General features: G+C 45.9%; 1 protein-coding gene across 1 annotated transcript in view; it reads right to left on the bottom strand.

Moving 5' to 3' along the window:
• Positions 1-17,295: 17,295 nt before the first annotated feature.
• The window catches only part of SLFN11 (schlafen family member 11), a 9,088-nt gene continuing 6,211 nt past the window's right edge, over positions 17,296-20,172 (bottom strand). The window contains 3 exon segments of the mRNA XM_004707353.1: positions 17,296-18,067; positions 18,401-18,924; positions 18,926-19,125. Of these exon segments, the coding sequence (XP_004707410.1) occupies positions 17,296-18,067; positions 18,401-18,924; positions 18,926-19,125 (1,496 nt within the window).

Below are 20,172 nucleotides of genomic sequence, written 5' to 3' on the forward strand. Positions count from 1 at the left end.
CTCTCTCTCTCTCTCAGCTCCTCCCTTGACCTCTCATCTGCTCCCTCTCCTCCCCTGTTCCTGTCCCCTTGTCCTCCTTCCCTTCCCCCTCTCTCCACATGGACCACCAAGCAGGGCTGAGGTGAGCAATGCTACCATGAAATATGTGTGACTCCATTATTTGACTCTCTCTTCTATCTCTCATGCTCTCAATGACTTTAATAAAATATTTATATCTCTCAACCGTACAATTGTGCTTACTGAACCCAAGATTAGTGCTGGGGGTGGCCACCCACCTAAAACCACAACTTTTCTCTTTGAATTTTGTTATTTTGTTGTGGTCATAAGCTGGTGTGCTTCTTGCATGTGGACTCAGGTGACTCCTGGCTTAGACGGCTGCTTGTTTGAATGCATGCCTTCAAGACCCCAGACCAATCGACAGCTGGGCGCCCGTCTTAAGCTGTACTCTGTATGGAAGCAGATAGCATCTTTCTCAGAGTGGCTGGTGATCTTGTACCATTGACCTTACAATTAGCAATCCAATCAATGCTACCTGATAACACCTTTAGCCCTCCTCTGGAATGTTTCCGCAATAAGAATAAAAGAAAACAACAACAATCACACTCACTACCATCAAGTCCAATCTGACTCAGAGTAGAATTCATTGCCCCTGTGGGTTTCTGACACTGATCGCCTCATCTCTCTCCCTTGGAGCAGCCGGTGGTTTTGAAATGCTGACCTTGCAGCTAGCAGCCCAATGTGTAACTTACTACAGCTGCAGTTTTTAGTGAGAAATTAAAATTAAATGCAAAATTATCAAGCTGAGAACATTCATGGAAACTCAAAAGTCTTGAGGACCAGTCTCCTGTAGTGAAAGGACGGCTGAGGACCAGGCCAAGGACCTGATGGTCGTCAGACTTACCAAATTTAGTGTCAATTAGACAACTTAGAGAAGGTCAGTGATGTGATAGAAGTGGGACCTTGTGACGTGGAAGAAGGACATATGAGCAAAGGCTGAGAACTTGGGGTCTCGAAATACCTGCCTTCCTAAGAAAAACAGTCTTCCTGTGAAACAAAAAAAGTCAATAACCAAAAGTGCCAGCTGTCTCACCACCTGACAGCTGGGTTTCCTGAAGCTCACCCCATCATCTTTTTTTTTTTTTTTTGCTCAATATGAATTAAAAAAATCTTTTTATTGAAGGCTCTTACAGCTCTTGTCACAATCCACCCCCATCATCTTTCATCATCTCCACGTCCATAATGCGAGTTACTGAGTAAAGGCCTCGTTCCAGGAACAAACAGCCTGTACACAGCAACGGTCCAACCGCTCATTAATATTCATGGACAGAGCCTGCGGGTAAGTACTGGCATGTCAACTAACGATGCTAAATGAAGGAGGATGAACTAAAAGGCTGATTTAGCTGAATTCATTGGCACTTAGTTGGATTCAGGATTTAATATGTTGGCTCCAGAGTACTATTATAGTTCTGCTAGATATGGCTGACTTCGGCTAATTAATGTCTGGACACAGCAGTAGTCTATAGATAATGAATTTGAAATGCTGACAAGCCACATGGAGTCAAGGCGATGGAGCCAGAGCCCTGGAGCCAGAGAAACCACGTGGAGACCCACGCCACTGCTGAGATGCTTCCACCGCCACTAGATCCTCACGGGCCTGTGATTTTCCTGCATCCAGCATCATTGCATGTGTTGCGTGATCTGAAGAGGAATTTATAGAGTGGTATTGGACTTATGGGTTAATATCGGACTATGGACTTGATCTGGACCAGGCTGGGATATTTTCTCAATATACAGTTACTCTTTTATATAAAGTTATTTCTTATATACAAATGAGTGTCTTTGAATTTCTTTCTCTAGTCAGCCTGGACTAACATAGCCCCTAATAAAATGATTTATTAAAATTTTAAAATTAAAATAATAAAATATAAATATAATAAAAATATATCATAAAAAATAAAATAGAGAGAGAGAGAGCTTGTGAACAGGCAGTATCAGCATCACTTGGGACTATTTAAAAGTTGCAAAACCTCAGCCCTCACCTCAGATCTTCTGAATCAGAATCTAGATGTTAGCAAGACTCCCAGAATCTATATGTTAGCAATGCATGTCACACATTATCATTTGAGGCGTACTGTTCTAGAGGAGGGAGTCTAAGCCCTCAGCGAGGTGAGAATAGTAACTTAGCTAGCATGTGTGTGCTGTGACACCACTCCTAACCACAATCCAGAGCAAACCCAGAGGAGGCGCTGCTCTTTGGGGCATTAGGATATATGAGGAAAGAGGGGAAAAAATTTAAAAAACAAACAACAAAAAGACATACGAGAGGGCCTTAAAAGGTTAATGAAAACATGGAAATAAAGATATTTGAACTTTTCCACAAAAGTTCTGGCGTCAAGAGCGTCTTGGCTCCCATCCCAACATGCACAGTATTTAAGGAGGCACACTTTCAGATGCTGAGCCTGCACTTGCATGAGCCTGAGACTGGCTGCCTCCTCAAATGCTGTTTTGAATGCTTCACTTGCCTCACCCTGGTCCTGGCCCAGTGCACTAGCTCCCTCTAGAGCAGTGGTTCTCAACCTTCCTAATGCCGGGACCCTCCCATACAGGTCCTCATGTGGTGGTGACCCCAACCATAAGATTATTTTCGTTGCTACTTCATCACTGTCATTTTGCTACTGTGATGATTCGTCATGTAACTATCTGATGTGCAGGATGTATTTTCATCGTTACAAATTGAACATAATGAAGGCATAGTGACGAATCACAGAGCAGTATGTCATTCTATAGTGTGAAGTATTTGTTTTCCAATGGTCTTAGGGGACCCCTGTGCAAGGGTCATTCGACCCCCAAAGGGGTTGCGACCCACAGGTTGAGAACCTCTGCTCTGAACGCTCTTCTCTAAAAGCTGCAGTGGACTTTGTGGTTCGTGGTGCTGCAGCTAGGTTCTGTGATCTCGGAGGAAGTGATGGGGGCAGGAGGGCTACGGATCCTAAGGGTGCTTCCCTGGAGCAGCCAAGTCAATCCACTGACTCCGAGTTAGAAGAAGGAGCTGTCTGTTAGCAGGTTCCTCAGGAGGAGGCTGACAGCACACAGGGCGTCCTAGTGGCATTTTGTTTGAAATCAGATTACATTTGAATGTATGCTTTGGGAGTCATGTACAGATGTTTTACATTAACTTGGGTTTCGGGATAGCCACAGGAAGTAATGATTGACCCTGAACAAGCAGACAGAAAAATAAGGTTCTTCTAAGTCTTAATTTCAGGATGTCTTTGTTGACTCACCAGATAACAAGATTAACTTTTTGAACATTAACCGTCAGACTCTTAGCATTACCTGGCTCTTCTAGGTGACATCTGTATCCAATCTGTTTTCCTCTGCACAATGGAATGGGCTATAAACATTCCATAGAGGCTGCCTGAAGTAGAGTAACTTGGGCCACAGGAGTGGTAGGGGCCATGTGGTGATGCTGATTCAACAGCAAGGACACAGTGTGCACAACATCTCACAAGGCTGGAGTGATCCTCAGAGTGTTTTGACCAACCAGTCTCTGTGACAATGATCATGGCATCCCTAGAGATGAAATAGCTAGACAGTTTACTAAGATGCTGCTTGTATACATAGGCAGAAAAATTCTAGATCTTTTGGTCATAAACTTACCTTTAGTTGCTGTACTAGTTTAAATGGTAAAACAGTTGGTTTACACTAGGAGTATTAGGGCCATTTTGAGATCTTGATCTATGCAGCCTCCACGTGAGCTCCTTCTGACTATTCATCAGCAGAGTGGTAGCTTTGCCCTCAGGCAGAGTGTTTGCCGGTAGATGACCACTCTTCCTGCCAGCTGTGGAAACAGCAGTCCTCAGGGAACTTTCCTAGGTAGCCCCTAGTCACTTACAGATGCCTAGCATCTAAAGGTTGGGGTCCTGGTGATGACCTCACCCCCCAGGTGATCCAAGCCCCAGACCCAGTCCTGTAAAGCTTTTCAACCTGCAGTTGAGTACTATCCCACTCCTAGTCTCCCCCCACCCACCTCCAATTCTATAGTCCTATCTGCAGCAGTGACAGATAGATCGGCCACCAATCGTGATATTTGTGACCATTTCTTTTGCTTTTTATTACCTATCGTTAGTCCCAAGTGAACACCACCGAGGCCTCCTATTGGTGGTCCCCTCATCTGGGGGATTTGTGTTTGTCTTATTGAAGGCGTGATAGGTGCCGTTGCGTCTGTTGGAACACAGAGGGACCCTGCGTACGACAGCACGAAGCCCCACCTGATGCTGCATCACCCTCATGATGTTTATGTGCGAGCCCGTGATTGCAACTGCTGTGTCCATCCATCTTGTCGAGGCCTCCCTCTTCTTCACCGCCCCTGCACTTGACCAAGCCTGATGTCCTCCAGGGACTGCTCTCTCCCGACAACATGGCCAAAGTACATGAGATGAAGTCTCATGGAGGCTTAATAGAGGTATCTCTGTAAAATATATTTGTAGTAAAAAAATATATATATATATATACATATATATATATTTGTAGTTAAGGATCTTGTCCCCCACCCTATCACATTGCCAGGGTGATGGTTCCCCACCTCAGTTTCCATATCCAAGTAAATTTAGACTCCCACAGTAGCTAGACCAAGAGGGAGACCAGGGAGCTGTGAGGAAGTCCTGTTATATAACTGCAGGCACATCCCAGGGGCACTTGTGGCCATTTAATAGAGTGATCATGTTAGGTAGCTAGATCAGGGACAAGGGTTTGGCCCTCCCATGCCTGCACAGGCTGCCTACAGGAGGTTGGAAAGAAATCAGACAAGCATTAAACACCTATGAGGACACCGTAGCTTAGCATGCTCAAATCCAAGCCCCTGAGCCAAGTGGGAGGCACACCTGGGTAGTCCAAACCAGACCCAGGCCCAGCACATCACCCAGGTGGGCTTAATCCAGCCAATGGGGTCAACCAATACCATCAAGGACACCTCCCCAGCCAGAGGGTTGAGATACCCTGGCGTGGGAAGGCAGTTCTCTTTTTCCCCTGCTCCTGGTCAGTGGCAGGTAAGAGGGGGAGGTCTCCTTCCCCCATGGGGGCACACTTGAACCCGCCTGGGCCTACTCGGGTCACAGCCTCTCTCTTATACTCTTCCCTAGTCGGCGCCTAATGCCCTCTCGTGGCCCCTGGTGCCTGCCGCAGCCCCTCTGGCCTCAGTTCTGCAAGTGTGGGGGTGCTGCTCCAGGAGGTTGCTTGTGACCAGTGTGAGCCCCAGCTCATCTGCTGCACAGCTTCCATGACATAGCATGTACCCTTTTGAGACTGTAAACATTTATTAAAGGTTTTGTCTGTACTTATTAAGACCCACTTGGATTCTTCTGTCCTTTATTAAAACCCACTTGGATTACAAAACAGGCTTTGACGTGAAATCTTTCTCGTGAAGCCAAGAACTGAGGTCTTACCAACTCAAGAAACCTTACAATCTACACTCAAACCAAAATGAAGCTCAAAGCCAAACTCATAGCAACCCTGCAGGGCAGAGTAGGATTTCCCCGGTGGGGTTTGCAAGCCTATACATATTCACAGTACACCACCTCTGATCATATACTAGGGGAAATGAAATACACAGACTTTTAGGGGTTATTGGATACTGGTTCTGTTAGGTTTCTGGAGTTGGTAATACCTTGGTTCTTGACTTCATGCGGAAGCCCGTTTTGTGATCCAAGTGGGTTTTTATGAGGGACAGGACAAGTTTCAGGTTTTACCATCTCAAAGGGGTTCACAACTGGGCCTAAACAACCACGTGGAAAAGAGCACTCTCACGTGTGGATCTTGGGGGTGGTGGGGGGCGGGGGTGGGGGATGGGGGGAGTGGGAATCCCAGGAGGCCAGAAGCCCAAGAACTGTAGAGACTGAGAGCATGTGGGCCCCAAGTAGACTCCGAGCGGGCACATGTGCCTCTGCACGGGAGAGGGAGACTCCCCACCTCCACCTGCCTTCTGACCAGGAGCAGGGTAAGAGAGTGTCCCAGAGCATGCTCCCTGCCTTCATTCTGCCCACCCCGTCTAGGGAAGGCATGGTGGATGGTGTTGGTTGACCCCATTGGCTGAGTTAGACCTTGGGTGACACACAGAGGCCTCATTCACTATATCCTGATTGACAGGCTAGACTCTACCCCTTCACTCTTAATCCTCAAATTGACACCAGATGATGTCACTACCACAGGGTGACACGATGTTTCAGATGCATCAGTCGGAGTGGGAGTTTGTGGGGTGAGGCAGTAGAGAGTTGTTCCAAGTCCATCCACTGGGGGCGCTGGTGGGGGCACGTCCTTGTGGTACTGAGGCATTTGACCACACAGGGTGATGCGCCTGTTCTGATGCATCGGACGGAGCACTGTATCAGTGTATCCCCTACAGTTACCAGGTATCAGTGACAAGCACGTGAATCAGACATACTACCACATTGTCAGAAGAAACATCCGCTCCAGCTGGGCACAGCTCTAGTGGCGGTTCAGCCACACTTCCTTTTGAAAACTTGACTGCATCATCAAAGCCCAGCTCCAGGGTCAAAAGGAGGCACTTCTCCGGGGTCCCACAAATTCCCGCCACGCCAGAGCAGCCCAGCAAATGGCCACTCCACTCTGCCACAGGCCCACAGCAACAGTGACGCCACTGACAACTGTTATCTGATTGGATCCAGAAGTTTTTCTTTTTTTCTGTGTCCCAATCAAGGAAGTCAAACCTAGCATATCCTTCCCTCCAAGAATGCATGAAGGGTGTCCATCCACCAGTTTCAAGATTTCCACTCAGAATAGCCTTCTATGATGTAGGTTATATGTCAGCGGGAGCATAATCAGTACTTTTTACAGGAAATAGAAAATTTCAAGAATCAGTGATATCAGGTCGGGAATTCAATGCTACGCTTTGCAATATCGTGACCTTATTTACAAAGCGGTCTCAGAAGATTCCTGTACCAATAATTCCATGCAGTTTTCCTCGATACACTCACTCTAAGTGGCCCTGCTGAGGTCCTCTTGTAACTTAGCACTCCGGACCCCAGAAGCTTCAAATACGTTTGCATTGGGTTTAGTAATACTTTGTTGAGGTTTTTTTTTTAACTTGTGGTACCTGGCTTTGACATTAGAGTAATACTGGTCTTGTAAAATGAGTTAGGAAGTGCTCCCGTCTTTTCTGTTATTATTGTTTTAAAATAATTCGAGCAGGAAAGGTGTTAGTACTTTATGTGTTCCCAGAATTCACCAGGCAAGTCATCTGGTTCTGGATTTTTCCTGACTAGGAGTTGTTTTGTTTTTTGTTTTTATCACAGATTCAATCACTTCAGTTGTCATGGGGCTATTGCAATTTTCTGTTTCTTCTTGTGTGGGAACCAGAACTGGGAAAAGTTATTCCCCATGATGGCCCCCCATAATAATGCCAAATGTAAGGTGCTGTCTGCAAACACATGGTCACCGACTATACACTGGGAGGTCAACTGCTTGAAGGTTGTCAGCCACCTAAGCCAATCAGACCCTGTTGTCTGTCGCACCCTAAGTAGGGTCCACTCCCTTCTGTTAAGGATCATGGATTGTACCCCTGAAGGAGAGCCCAAAGGCCCCTAGGGACACGCCAGCTCAGGAACGACCAATGTTAGACTGCCCACCTATCTTGTTACCTGTATGCCTTCCTGTCACGTGTGTACCTGTGTACAGCCCCTTCCTGTTACACGTGTGGTTACCTCTAATTAGGGGGACTGGCATGCCCCTGGAATATATATAAGCCTTGGTTGGAAATATGTTCTCTCTCTGCACGGATCTGCCTCCTGAAGTCATGATGGTCCCGGAGGTGAGCACTTGCCTGCTTTATCTTGTCTGATGTCTCTTTAATTTTAACCCTCAATTACACAACCAACCCTTGGACCCATTTGATTATGGAGACTGGTACCCCACATTCTTGAGTCAGTTTGTGTGTCAATTCTTGGATCTTTGAATGTCATTTTATGATAAGTTAATACTATGTTTTCCAATAAGTATGCCCTATATTAAAAATTATGACACAAGTTTTCAAAACTATTTAATTATCAGAACATATATCGTTGTGTGATAAACATATGTATTCAAACTTGCATTTTCTACAGTAGTAATTATAAGTGTATATCCTGGGCAGATGATGAGAACATGCACACACACACACACACACACACACACACACCTCACACATACACAGCTACGAAGTGAAAAAAGTGACTCCTTTGAAGAACCCCTGTCTCTCAGGCTTGCGTTACTTTATTCCAGCGGTTCTCAACCTGTGGGTCCTGACCCCAATGGGGGTCAGATGACCCTTTCACGAGGATCACCTAATTCATAACAGTAGCAAAATGACAGTGATGAAGTAACAATGAAAATAATGTTATGGTTGGGGGTCCCCACCACATGAGGAGCTGTATGAAAGGGTCGAGGCATGAGGAAGGTTGAGAACCCCTGCTGTAGTCCTTTGATCGTTTAGAGGATGCTGTGGCAAATCATAGATTTTTGTCTCTAAGTGGTAATGGTTGAGGAGGGTGTAGCTGGATTCCTCAGGAATGAGCAGACTCTGACATGGTTGGGAATAACATTGAAAGACTCTCTCAGGTTACATCAAGGAAAAGTACTTCTCCCTCGGTCAATGAGGCAACGAGAGAGGTAACGAGATATTCTCCACAGAGAAAATCTTAACCAGTAGAATTTAGCAATAATTTAAAGGGAAAAATGTTTGTTCGCAAAAATTATAACACGCTGATGAAACCGTAGGGGCAGCAAGTAGAATAAGGGTTTGGGGTAAAGGGGAGACAATGTCAAGGAGTCCGGGAAAGAAAAGAATGTTTGGAAACTGAATTGTGGTAGCAATTGTACCTACTGCTTGATGTGATTGAACTATGGAATGATATGCTTTTTGCATGAACTCCCAATTAATAATAAATTTTAAAAATTATAACATGCAATTGACAAAACTTGCTTTGATCTATTTTGTATCTCCTACCTCTGCTTCTCCGGGCACCTTCGAGGCCTGGCACACTGCCCCTTCACATCCTCCAGGCCAGCATTCTCAACTACCTCTGCTCCATTGCATGTGGAGTGAGCAGACCTAGAAGTGCTGGCTGAAGAATTTAATGTGGCAACTGTTGTGATCATTAGCCATCTGGATAATGCAAATCAAAACATCTATGAGATACCGCCTAACACCCACAATGATAGCCAATTAAAAAAACAGAAACCAAAAAATGTTGGAGTGGGTGTGGTGAGACCAGGACTCTCATTCACTGATGGCAGTCATGTAGATACGTACAGTCACTGTGGAAAGCGATTTGGCGATACCTAAAACAGATGGAAATCGGTTTACCATATGACACAGCTATTCCATTACAGGGCATAAACCCAGAAGAAATAGGCAACAGACCATGACCAGACATCTGCTCTCACTGGGCAGTTCACAATAAAAAAAGAAAAAAAAAAAGGGAAACAACCTAAATTTCCATCAATTAAAAAATGGATTAAAAACTCTCATATATACATACAATTGAATACTCCATATCCCCTCCAAAAAATAACGATGAAATGATGAAACATCTCATCTCATGGAAAGAGTGGAGGATTTTATGCTGAGTGAAGCTAGCCAAGCACAAAGGTCAAGTATAACATGAGTCCACTGAGTTCAAACAGCAGAATGAGCACCAGGGAAAACGCCCATATCCCACAATTCTCGGGCTGAGGACCCGATATTCTGGCATGAGCCAGACCAAACCCAATGACTCATATGTCATCGAAAACAGATGCAGATAGCACCTGTGCTGAAAGGTATCTGCCCCCGCCCCTATGCCTTTAAGACCTACAGAGGAGTGGGTGGGGGAAGAAAAAAGACAGAAATGAGGGGTCAGGGTGTTAGCCCACCCAAGGGGAAGGTATTGTTTATGTCTCCACAAGAAAGGGAGAGCGAGAGTAGACCTCATTCTGATGTGCCAATCCTTGAAGACGATGTTCCTGCTCAGAGCATCTCATTCCCAAAGATGACGGCAGGGCCAGCCTCAGTTTGAGACTAGCTGCCTTCTCCCTGGATGACAGTGCTGCAGAGGACAGTCCTGAAGATACAGTTCTATCCAGACACAGTCGCTTAAATAAAAATGGGTGCATAAGCAAAAGTGGTGAAGAAAGTGATGGTGCCTGGCTATTTAAAGATACAGCATCTTGTGTCTTAAAGACTTGAAGTTAACAAGTGTCCATCTATCAGGGAAGTAACAGCCCACTTTGGAGAAACACGCCAGCCTGTGTGATCATGAGGTATTGATGGGATCAGGTATCAGGCATCAGAAGACCCCAAGCAAACAAATATATTGATGCAAATGAGGGGGGTTGGAGTGGAGATCCAAAGCCCATCTGTAGACAATTGAACATTCCCTCACAGAAGGGTCACAAGGAAGGAACGAGCCAGCCAGGGCGCAGCATAGCACCGAGGGAGCACACAATATTCTTCCAGTACTTTAATGCTTCCTCCCCTCCACTATCATGACCCCAGTTCGACCTTGCAAATCAGTATAGACCAGAGTATGCTTGCAAATCAGTATAGACCAGAGTATGGACGCTAGTACAGAAAGAGCTCTCGACACACAGAATCCAGGAACAGTAACGGTAGTGTTGACACCATGCGGGTAGGAGGAAGGTTGAGGGAGAAGAGGGAAAACGGGGAACCGACTGCAATGATTGACATATAACACCTCCCCTACCCCCACCCCACGAGGGATGAGCAACAGAAACCTGGGTGAAGGGAGACAGCAGACAGTGTAAGATATGAAAATAATAATAATAATTTATAATTTATCAGGGGTTCACGAGGGTGAGAGGGTAGGGGAGGGAGGGTAAAAAGAGGAGCTGATCTAAGGGCTCAAGCAGAAAGAAAATGTTTTTAAAATGATGATGGAAACATATGTACAAATGTGTTTGAAACAATTGATGTATGGATTGTTATAAAAACTAAGGGGAAAAATAAAGAGCTGTTAGAGCCCCCAATAAAATGATTTATTAATTTTTAAAAAAGATACAGTTCTAGGAGAGGGGCTGGTCTGCAACCAAATCAACGTGAAGAGGTGTGGATGCAGTGGAGACCCCAAACCCACCTGTAAGATAATTGGACAGTCCCTCTCAGAAGGGCCGCACGGAAGGGATGATCAATCCAGGATGCTATGTATAGCATTGATGGAACACAAAACTATCTTCTGGTTCTTAATATTTCCTCCCCTTACCATTATGGTTTTTATTTGTTTTACCTCATTAATCATGTTAGATTTGCATATATTCATTTGTATATTTAAGATCGTTCAATACATGAAAGCCAAGATGGATAACCCTTCAGAAACAGTAACAGGAGTAATGGTTTCCTGAGGGTATGGGAAGGGGGGCAAAGGGAAAATAAGGAGCTGATGGAATTGAGGACTGTATAATCCTATTCAATGGAAGCAAACAACAGAATTATATGTGAATGGTTTATTGGATTGTGTACGATATGGCAAAAAAAACAAACAAAAAAAGGATTCATGGGAGGTAGGGTGTGGAGGGAGAAAATATAGAGGGATCTGCTATCAAGGAGTCAAGAAGAAAGAACATGTTTTGAAACTGGTTGTGGAAGCAATTGTGCAATACTGTTTGTGGTGATGGAATTATGGAATGCTATGATGTCTGTAAGAGCTCCCAATCTGTGAGCATATTAAAAAAAAACACCTTACCTTCCTTCCCAAAAGCTTACTTGCTTACTCTCATGCTTCTACCGAGGGAATTTTCTCTGTGCTGAGAAGCAAGAACGGAGGAAAACATCTCATACCATACCACGTTTGGCACCGTGACTTGGATATTCTTCCTGACTCTGAGTTTCCTCCAGATCCAGGCAGCCCTCCAAGGTAACTTCTCAAGCTTGAGCCTCAGCTTTCCTGTCCCTGGAGCCGGGTCTGCTTCACCTCCTGTTCACTTTTCTCACTTTGGAATGCTTTCCTTCCCTCTTACGTCAAAGCAGAGGGTCTGGGATCCCTAGTGACTTAGAGACCACAGCCCGCTCCATGGGACAGATGAGACTGTCTACTCCTGTAAAGTGTTACAGTCTCGGAAATCTGCAGGGGAAGTTCTACCCAGCCCCATAGGTTACTACGAGTCTGAGTCGACTCGATGGCAGTGGATTTGGTTTTTGGTCCGCAGAACAACACACCGGTGCCTTTTAGTACCTCATCCTGGGCTATGACTTGTCCTGGAAGAACATAATGATAATTTTAGGATCGACCATGATAGATTTTTAGATAGAGCAAGTACTAAACGAACCCAAGAAATTTGCGGATGGATGAGGCCTGCCCAGTAGGAGAAACAGCTGTGCCTTCACCTGACCCCACCTGGGATTATAATGATTCCATTGACAGGCGATAATGGGAGCACTTCGAGTGCAGTGCGCTAGAAGTCAGGGTGGCAAAGGGCCACCAGTTACTCTAAAGTAATAGCCATCCCCCAGGGACCTGATTAAAGCTTTGTAAACATCTTGGAAGGGTTGAGAGAAGCCCTAATTATGCATACTATTTTAGATTTAGACTCAGGTGAGGGGCAAATCCTACTCAAGGATAAATTCCTCACATTGGCTACAACAGCTACTGTGGGATGCAAGAGGGCTTCTCCCCAGGTTGTCTCCCCCAAATATATGCCCAGCCTAAGACGCTGCTTGCTACACATGGTGAAGGACTGTACACTTGGAGGTCAACTCAAGCCACTTAGAGGTGATTCTCCCTGAGGGTTATCAGCCATCTCGAGCAATCAGACTGTGTAGTCTGTCCCACCCTAAGTAGGGCCCACTCCCTTCTGATACGGATAGTGGATAGTGGATTGCCTCCCCGAAGGAGAGCCCAGAGACAAGGTCGAGCCCATTAAGGATGACCAAGGTTAGGCTGCCGTCTTGAGCCTAGGGTCCACCCATCTTGTCACATGTGTACCCCTAATCCCTCCCCTTCCTGTTACGTGTACACCCCTAGCTCATCCCCTTCCTGTGACTCATATGCCTATTGTACAACCCCTTCCTATGATGTATGTGGTTACCTGTAATCAGGGGGGCTTGCATGCCCCTAAGTATATGTAGGCCTAGGTCAGAAATAAAGACTCACTCCTTCCTCTCCTCCTCACACTCTCTTAGCATGGACCTGGCTGCTAAGATCATGGCCGTCCAGGAGGTGAGCATGCTAACATAAAATGTCGGAGTTATTTATTTTATCTTCTACCTCTCCAATACTCTATGACTACTAGGATCTTTATATATTATAACCACACGATTCTGCCTACGGACCCCCGAGGATTGACAGAGGCTGGTTACTCTAACAAGCTGTCTGAGAAAAGCTTCAGGAGTTTGTTCAGGAGACTGGTAGAGCTACTCTGGACCAGATGGTTACTGCTGTCAATGCTACTTTGTACAATAGAGACAGGGAACAAGAAACTCGGGCCCAAGAGAGGGAGGAAAGAAAGAACGAAGGCATGTCCAGTCCGGGCCACCATAGCTAAAGCATCCATCTACTGCCAACCGAGTTCCAAAGGACACTGAACAGGGCACTTCACCCGGGAAACCCTAACCTTAATTCATGCCATCGTCATTTTAAGGCTGTACCTGTTGTAGTAGGATGCCCAGTCTCTCTCCAAGAGAACCGCTGGTGGTTTCAAACTACTGACTATGCAGATTGCTGCCTAATGCGTAACCACTACACCACCAAGGCTCACTTGGCAAAGGAGTGTCCAAATGAACCTAGGCCTTCATGAAGGCCATGCTATCTCTATAAAGAAACTGGTCCCTGGGTGGTGCTCTGTCCTATGGGAAAGATCCAAGAAGTAAACCATCTGCCAGTGAAGGTGAATGTCCATCCTACAGCTAACCCAAGACCCTTCTCGGACTGCCCAACAAGGAATGGCTGTTACTGGTCTGGAGCCTTGCCTGGGAGAGCGTGGGTGTGGCAAGAAGGCCAGTGAGTTTTGTCCCGGTCAATGGGGCCACCTACTCTCTCCTAACCTCCTTCCCGGGACCCCGGCAGTATCTCAACACTTAGATATAACAGATCCTCTCCGCTGTGCTTTTATACCACAATCCTCAGGGCAAGTAGAGAGAATGAATCAACACGACTGACCGTTAGGAAATGAACATGAGACACCCAAAAGAACTAGAAGGACATGCTCCCAGTAGGTGTCCTCCGTCTCAGAATTGTCCAGAGTCACTTTATACCTGTACGCCCTTATGAGGTTTTATGTGGGCAACCCTTTCCGGTAAGAGTCAGCTGTCAATGCTGAGGTGTCCGGATTACAGCTTGATGCCCTAAGAATAGGCCAATCCCATGGAGCATCTTGTCCTCTCTGGCCTTTTAAATATTCGTTTCTTTCTTACTCATTATTTGTATTTTGTCTCTGTATTATTATGATTTTATCCCTACCTTTTTATTTATTTTATTGTTTCAGTTGGGTTTTCCAGCTTGTGGAGCACAGGAGTAGATGCCTTGGGATAAGCACTGACGCCAGGGTTTGTAGGGGAGGGGGGAGGGGGCAAACAATGGATGTGGGAGAGGGGAGGGAGCACTAGAACTGACGGTGATTCCATAGATCATTTTAAAAGTGATTTAACCATGGGGGTGGTGTTCTAAAATGATTGGGGTAGTGATTGTACAGCTCTTCTTTATATGACTGAATTGTTGAATTGTGTGATATGTGGAATAAGTACCAAAAAAACTGTTAAAAAGATATATATGTGTGTGTGTGTGTGTGTGTGTGTGTGTGTGTGTGTGAGACTAGGCCAATGCCAAGAGAAATTCCATCAATATGGGCTCATTCAGAGCCCAGGGGAATGGAAACTTCCTCCCTTGTGCCTTCCTGAAGAACTAGTTCTTATAAAAACTTGGAGGGACAGTCCCTAAAATTCCAAGTTCCAGCCAGTCTGGAAGGTTCCTTTCCCAGTAACACTATCTGCCCATACTGCTGTTACAGTTCCAGACAAAATGTGTGGGTCTACTGGGCCTGAGGGAAGCTGTGGAAACCATTAGCATCCTCCAAGTCAGACCAAATGGATCCAGATGAATACACATGTGTAACACTGGATGGTCTTAGGATGTTTCATTGGTCTCCTAATGCAGCTAAGTGCGCCTCAAAGGACCCCACCTTAAACCCCAACAGCCTTCGAGCTCATGAATGATACTGCTCAGTTCCTACATTTAAACCTGGTGACTTAGGCTGGATTCTCTAGATGCTTACAGACATCCTTACAGACATTCTCAGATGCTTACAGACATCCTCCCTGAAGGCAGTTAGTCACCAGACTGCAGTAGGCCCCTCTCCCTGCTGTTCAAGGACAATGAACAGGTCCACAGTCATCATCCATTTGGTTCCTGTAGGTGGAGTTCACACCCTACCCATAATGGTCTCTTTCAGTTGAGCCAGAGAACAGGTCAAACCAGCTCTGTGACATCCAAAGATAGGCTGCCATCCTGTATCTAGGATCCGCCCATCTTGCCACATGTATACCCCCAATCCCTCCTCTTCCTATTGCGTGGATACCTAGATCATCCCCTCCCATTACTGCATTACCTATAGCACAACCCCTTCCTGTGACGTATGTCTTCACCTGTAATTAGGGGGCTTGCATGTCCCCAGAGAATATAAAAGCCTTGGTTAGCATTAAATATCGCTCTCTCTCCACGTGGACCACCAAACGGGGCTGAGGTGAGCATGCTCCATGAAATGTGTCTGACTCTCTCTTCTATCTCTCATGCTCTCTATGACTTTATTATAATCTTTACTTATTATCGCTGTATAATTGCGCCTACTGGACCCATGATGATGTGCTAGGGGCTGGCTACCCCCTGCACTAGAGAAGCAAAACCAAGACACTTAAGCATGTATATAAGTGGAGACGTCCGTGTTGTGGAAGGGAATTACAACAGGAAAGCAGCTGTGTGAGGCCGGGTTGACTAGAGAAACAAACCCAGTGACACTCATATATGTGTAAGAGAGTGCTTTATATCAAGAAGTAATTATATATCAAGCAAACATCCCAGCTCAGTCCAGATCAAGCCCATAAGTCTGATACTAGTCCATAAATCCGATACCAGTCCATAAGTCCCTCTTCACACTCATGCAGCCACATGCAATGATGTCAAATGCAAGAAGATCACACAGGCTGGTGGGTGCAAAGTCTTGTGGATCCAGTGGCAGTGGAGGCATCACCGGACTCTGGCAGTGTGAGGAGAGGAGGGTCCCCCACAAATCATCACAGATCTGGTAGGTGCAATTATACGGTGATAATAAGTAAAGATTATAGTAAAGTCATAGAGAGCATGCGAGGTAGAGGAGAGATTGGAATAATGGAGTCAGACACAATTCAAGGTAGCATGCTCACCTCAGCCCCGCTTCGTGGTCCTCATGGGGAGAGCCCTGGGAGCGAGAGCAGGAGAGCCCCCACTTTATTGCTAACCAAGGGTTATATCTCCTTATGGGGCCATGGTTACAGGTCACCACACATCACACGAAGGGCCAGGACAATAGGCATACACATCATAGGAAGGGGATGTATGATAGGCATAAGTGTGACAGGAGGGAGATGAGCTAGGGGTGTACCCATAGGAATGAGAGGGATTAGGGGTATACATGTGACAAGAAGGGCGGACCCTAGATTCATAATGGCGGCCTAACCTTGGTCATCCTTGGGCGGGTTTGACCTCTCTGGTGTCTCCTACAAGGAAACAGACAACTGTTATCCTTATCAGAAGGGAGTGGGCCCTATTTGTTGTGGGATAAACAGTGGTGTCTGCTTGGTCTAGATGGCTGATACCCCTTAGGGAGAATGACCCTGAGCTGCTTCTGACGACCTCCAAGTGTACAGTCATTCGCAAGCAGCTAAGTTTGGCATGTATTTGGGGGAGACAACTTGGGAGAAATCCTTGTTTCCCACAAGCAGTGGCATTTGTTGGCATAGGACCAGAACACCGTCCATGTCTTTCCTCCCTTGAGTTCTAATTTCTATTCCTTCAGCCACTGCACTCTGCTTCCTGGGGCCACCTCAGTTTCCATGGTAACTCAAGCAATACACAGAAAGGACCAGGCTACCTCAGCAATCAGCGCCTTGGTAGCTTTCTCAGTCTTAACAACCCCAACTCTTTCCACTGGAAGAAGAGATGTCCAAATTCCAAAGAAAAGTTTGTGACCTACTAGTATACGTACATCCATAGACAGTTATATAGCAAATAACGCATCTCCTGTGGTTTGGTATTCTTCCTAGCATTCCTATATATATGCAGACTACATATATAGATACAGCTGTTGTTTTGCCCTAGAAGCCAGACAGAGCAGAATACTGTCGAAGAGGTCTGGCTCAGGTGTCTTTGGATGGATTCCAAACACAATATTCCTTTCCAGCCCTGAGAATCGCCAGATACTGTGTAATACGATGTAATCACCTGACAGGTTACTCGCATCTCGGAAGCTCACTACCCTTTGCTTCATCATGGCGCTCAGGAGCTCATGTTTGTAAACTTCCACTTCTCTTGTTGTGCTGACAAGCACAGCAATATCCTTGGGAGAACAGCCTTTTCCAGAGAGACTCTTGCAGATGCCTGCTACTTTGGCCACAACCTCCTCCACACTCAAATGTTCCTCCGTTTTTAAGGTGCCCTCGACAGCCTGAACCCATTCAGCTTCACCCATCATCTTCAGGGACTTATGGGGAACATTAGGGGGAGGATATCGTCTCACTATGTCCATTTTCTTCTGTAGGTAGTTGGCTATTTGTCCCGCATTTCGAACCACTTTGGTGAGCTCTTCCCTGGGAAACTGGGCTTCAAGAGGTGGGAGGCCACTGACATCCATGTGGCTGGTTTGGAAGTAGTCCAGGAAGATCCAGAGAATTCCTGGGCAATCCCTTTTTCTTTGGGTGATTGATTTTGCCTTCTCATACCACGGTCCATCCTTAGTGAGAAAATTCTGAGCTTCATCAATGACGATATGTTGAATCTCTGAGAAGTCTTTCTTCATGAAGGTTTTCCGGGTCACGGATTGGCAGATCATTTGGGTACTGTGAAAATGGAAACGACACACTCAGGTTTCCTCCAATGACAACAATGGTGGTGACAAATGGGCACTTTGTCTTAATGTGATTGACAAATTGAGTTGTATGAGTTAGGAATCATGGGCCAATAAAACGGTTGAAAACTAACTACATAAAAATTGAAATAAAAGAAGAAGAAGAAAAGGCACACATCAGGTACCATAGTGCTTGGCACACACCACCTATCCCACACTAGTTTTACCACGGAGCGTCCGGCTGCTGCAGTCACCCCACTGGGGATGGCAGTGGGGTGAATGCAGATGACACCTCATTTGGTGACAATGTGACCCAACTGCTTACCTCAAATAGCTCCTCAGAGGCTGGTTCTCACAAACATAGAGAATGTTACGTGCTTGACAGCTAAATATATTTCTGATGGTCTCCAGGGCCTTCATGGCCATGACGGTCTTCCCTGATCCTGGCAAGCCGTGCATAAACAGTTCTCTGCTTCTGTGGATGTTTTTTGAAAAGATCTGATACTGTTGGGCTGTGAGCAGATTTAGAACCTCACAGCCCAGTTGGTCACTCAAAACAGATCAGAAGCCAAGCAAAATGATCACGAGGGATTGTAGAAAGTCTTCCATTTGCTGGGTGTCCGCGAGAGTGTAGGACTCGGGGTACTCTAGCCGAGAGCCCAGGCCTCCCAGGGGCTCTTCAGTGCTCTCAGGACTCAGGTAGAGGACCTTGGTCATGACACACGCTCTCCATGTGTAGCCACCGATGCTCACCAGCTTATTTTTTAAGGTGAAGGCAGCCCGGTTGGAGTAGTCGTGCCCTGTGGCCTCCTGCTCTCTGAGAATGGTGTAGAGCACAGGGCAGCTGTCCTTGAGCTACCAGCAGAGCATCACAGATGACTCCCTGCTTCTTGGGCAAGTTCAGATCTACAGCCCAGCTTCTCGAAAGGATCACAATTCCCCGGGAGAAACGTTGCATTTCTTCCTTTATCAACTCTTGCAGTCCCTGGTTTTGTGAGCACAGATCCTGCCAGAGGTATTCTGGGGTATAGTGTAAATGGTCTGATGGCACTAGAAAGAATGGGGAATTGGGGGAGAAATCATTATTGTTTTGAGTAACTTAGAGATCCTTTGAAGCGATTCTTTTGTAACTATGATTACAATTCCAATAGAGCATATCATATACCCAATCCAGGAGCTTATTCTGTGGATGACCTGGAGAAATTCCTTAACCTCTTTACCCCCCAATTTGCTCACAGGTAAAATAAGATTATTAAGAGCGCTTTTCTAAGGTGAAGAGCTGAGGAAATGCAACGCAGGGGGCTGGCTTATTGTAGCTGCGGCTTGAGAAACGTTAGCTCTCGTCTCCTCCTTACTCTCAAAGTAGTGGAATCTCAAAGCGTCCCTGAATCATTCCCATTCATGCCATCTTTGGAGAGAAGATTAAGGCACCTAGAGCCTTTAATTGGCAGGGAAGACCCTTGGGGTTAGTTCTTGCATCAGTTGCTGTGAGAACAATGTGTTATCTTGGTCAAGTTTTCAATTATGGTTACTCCTGCTTAAAAAAAATAGAAAGAAAATTAAAAGTGGGTATATTCTTTCTTTTTCTGTGGCTCTAGAATCATTTGAATAGTGCCTACTAACCTGTTCTTCAAACTTTGGTAGCCTTACTTAAAAACAGGGTGGTTTTCTCTGTCAAAACAGCTGGAATAGAAGGTTTTCAGAAAAAGAAAAACAAACTTTTGTGGCTAGCGCAGAGCTTTCCGGAGACCTGTTAACTTCAGGAAGGGGAAATACCTGCGTGCAGCTTTCTTAGTTGCCTGGAAAAGGATGGACCGACCTGAGACTCTGCTAACTTGGCTGCGTGAACAGAAGCGGCACTGCTCCCTTGGGTCTCACTGCCTTCATCCTCTCTCCGTCAGCCTGACTCCTCCAGGCCAGACACTGTCGTGTCCTTCAGAAACGCGCGCGCGGTCTATACTGTGCAGATGATGGTGCATCAGTCAATGCTGTGCGTGTGGATTATAAGATGGAGAGGAGGGTCACGTGTTCCCAGAGACATTTTGCATGCTCTTCTGTTCCCTTTGCAGAAACCTAATTCTTTCAACTCTGTTGCCA

Source organism: Echinops telfairi, unplaced genomic scaffold (assembly GCF_000313985.2).
Source record: "Echinops telfairi isolate 266 unplaced genomic scaffold, ASM31398v2 ScPeMD7_7458;HRSCAF=8496, whole genome shotgun sequence".
NCBI lineage: Eukaryota > Metazoa > Chordata > Mammalia > Afrosoricida > Tenrecidae > Echinops > Echinops telfairi.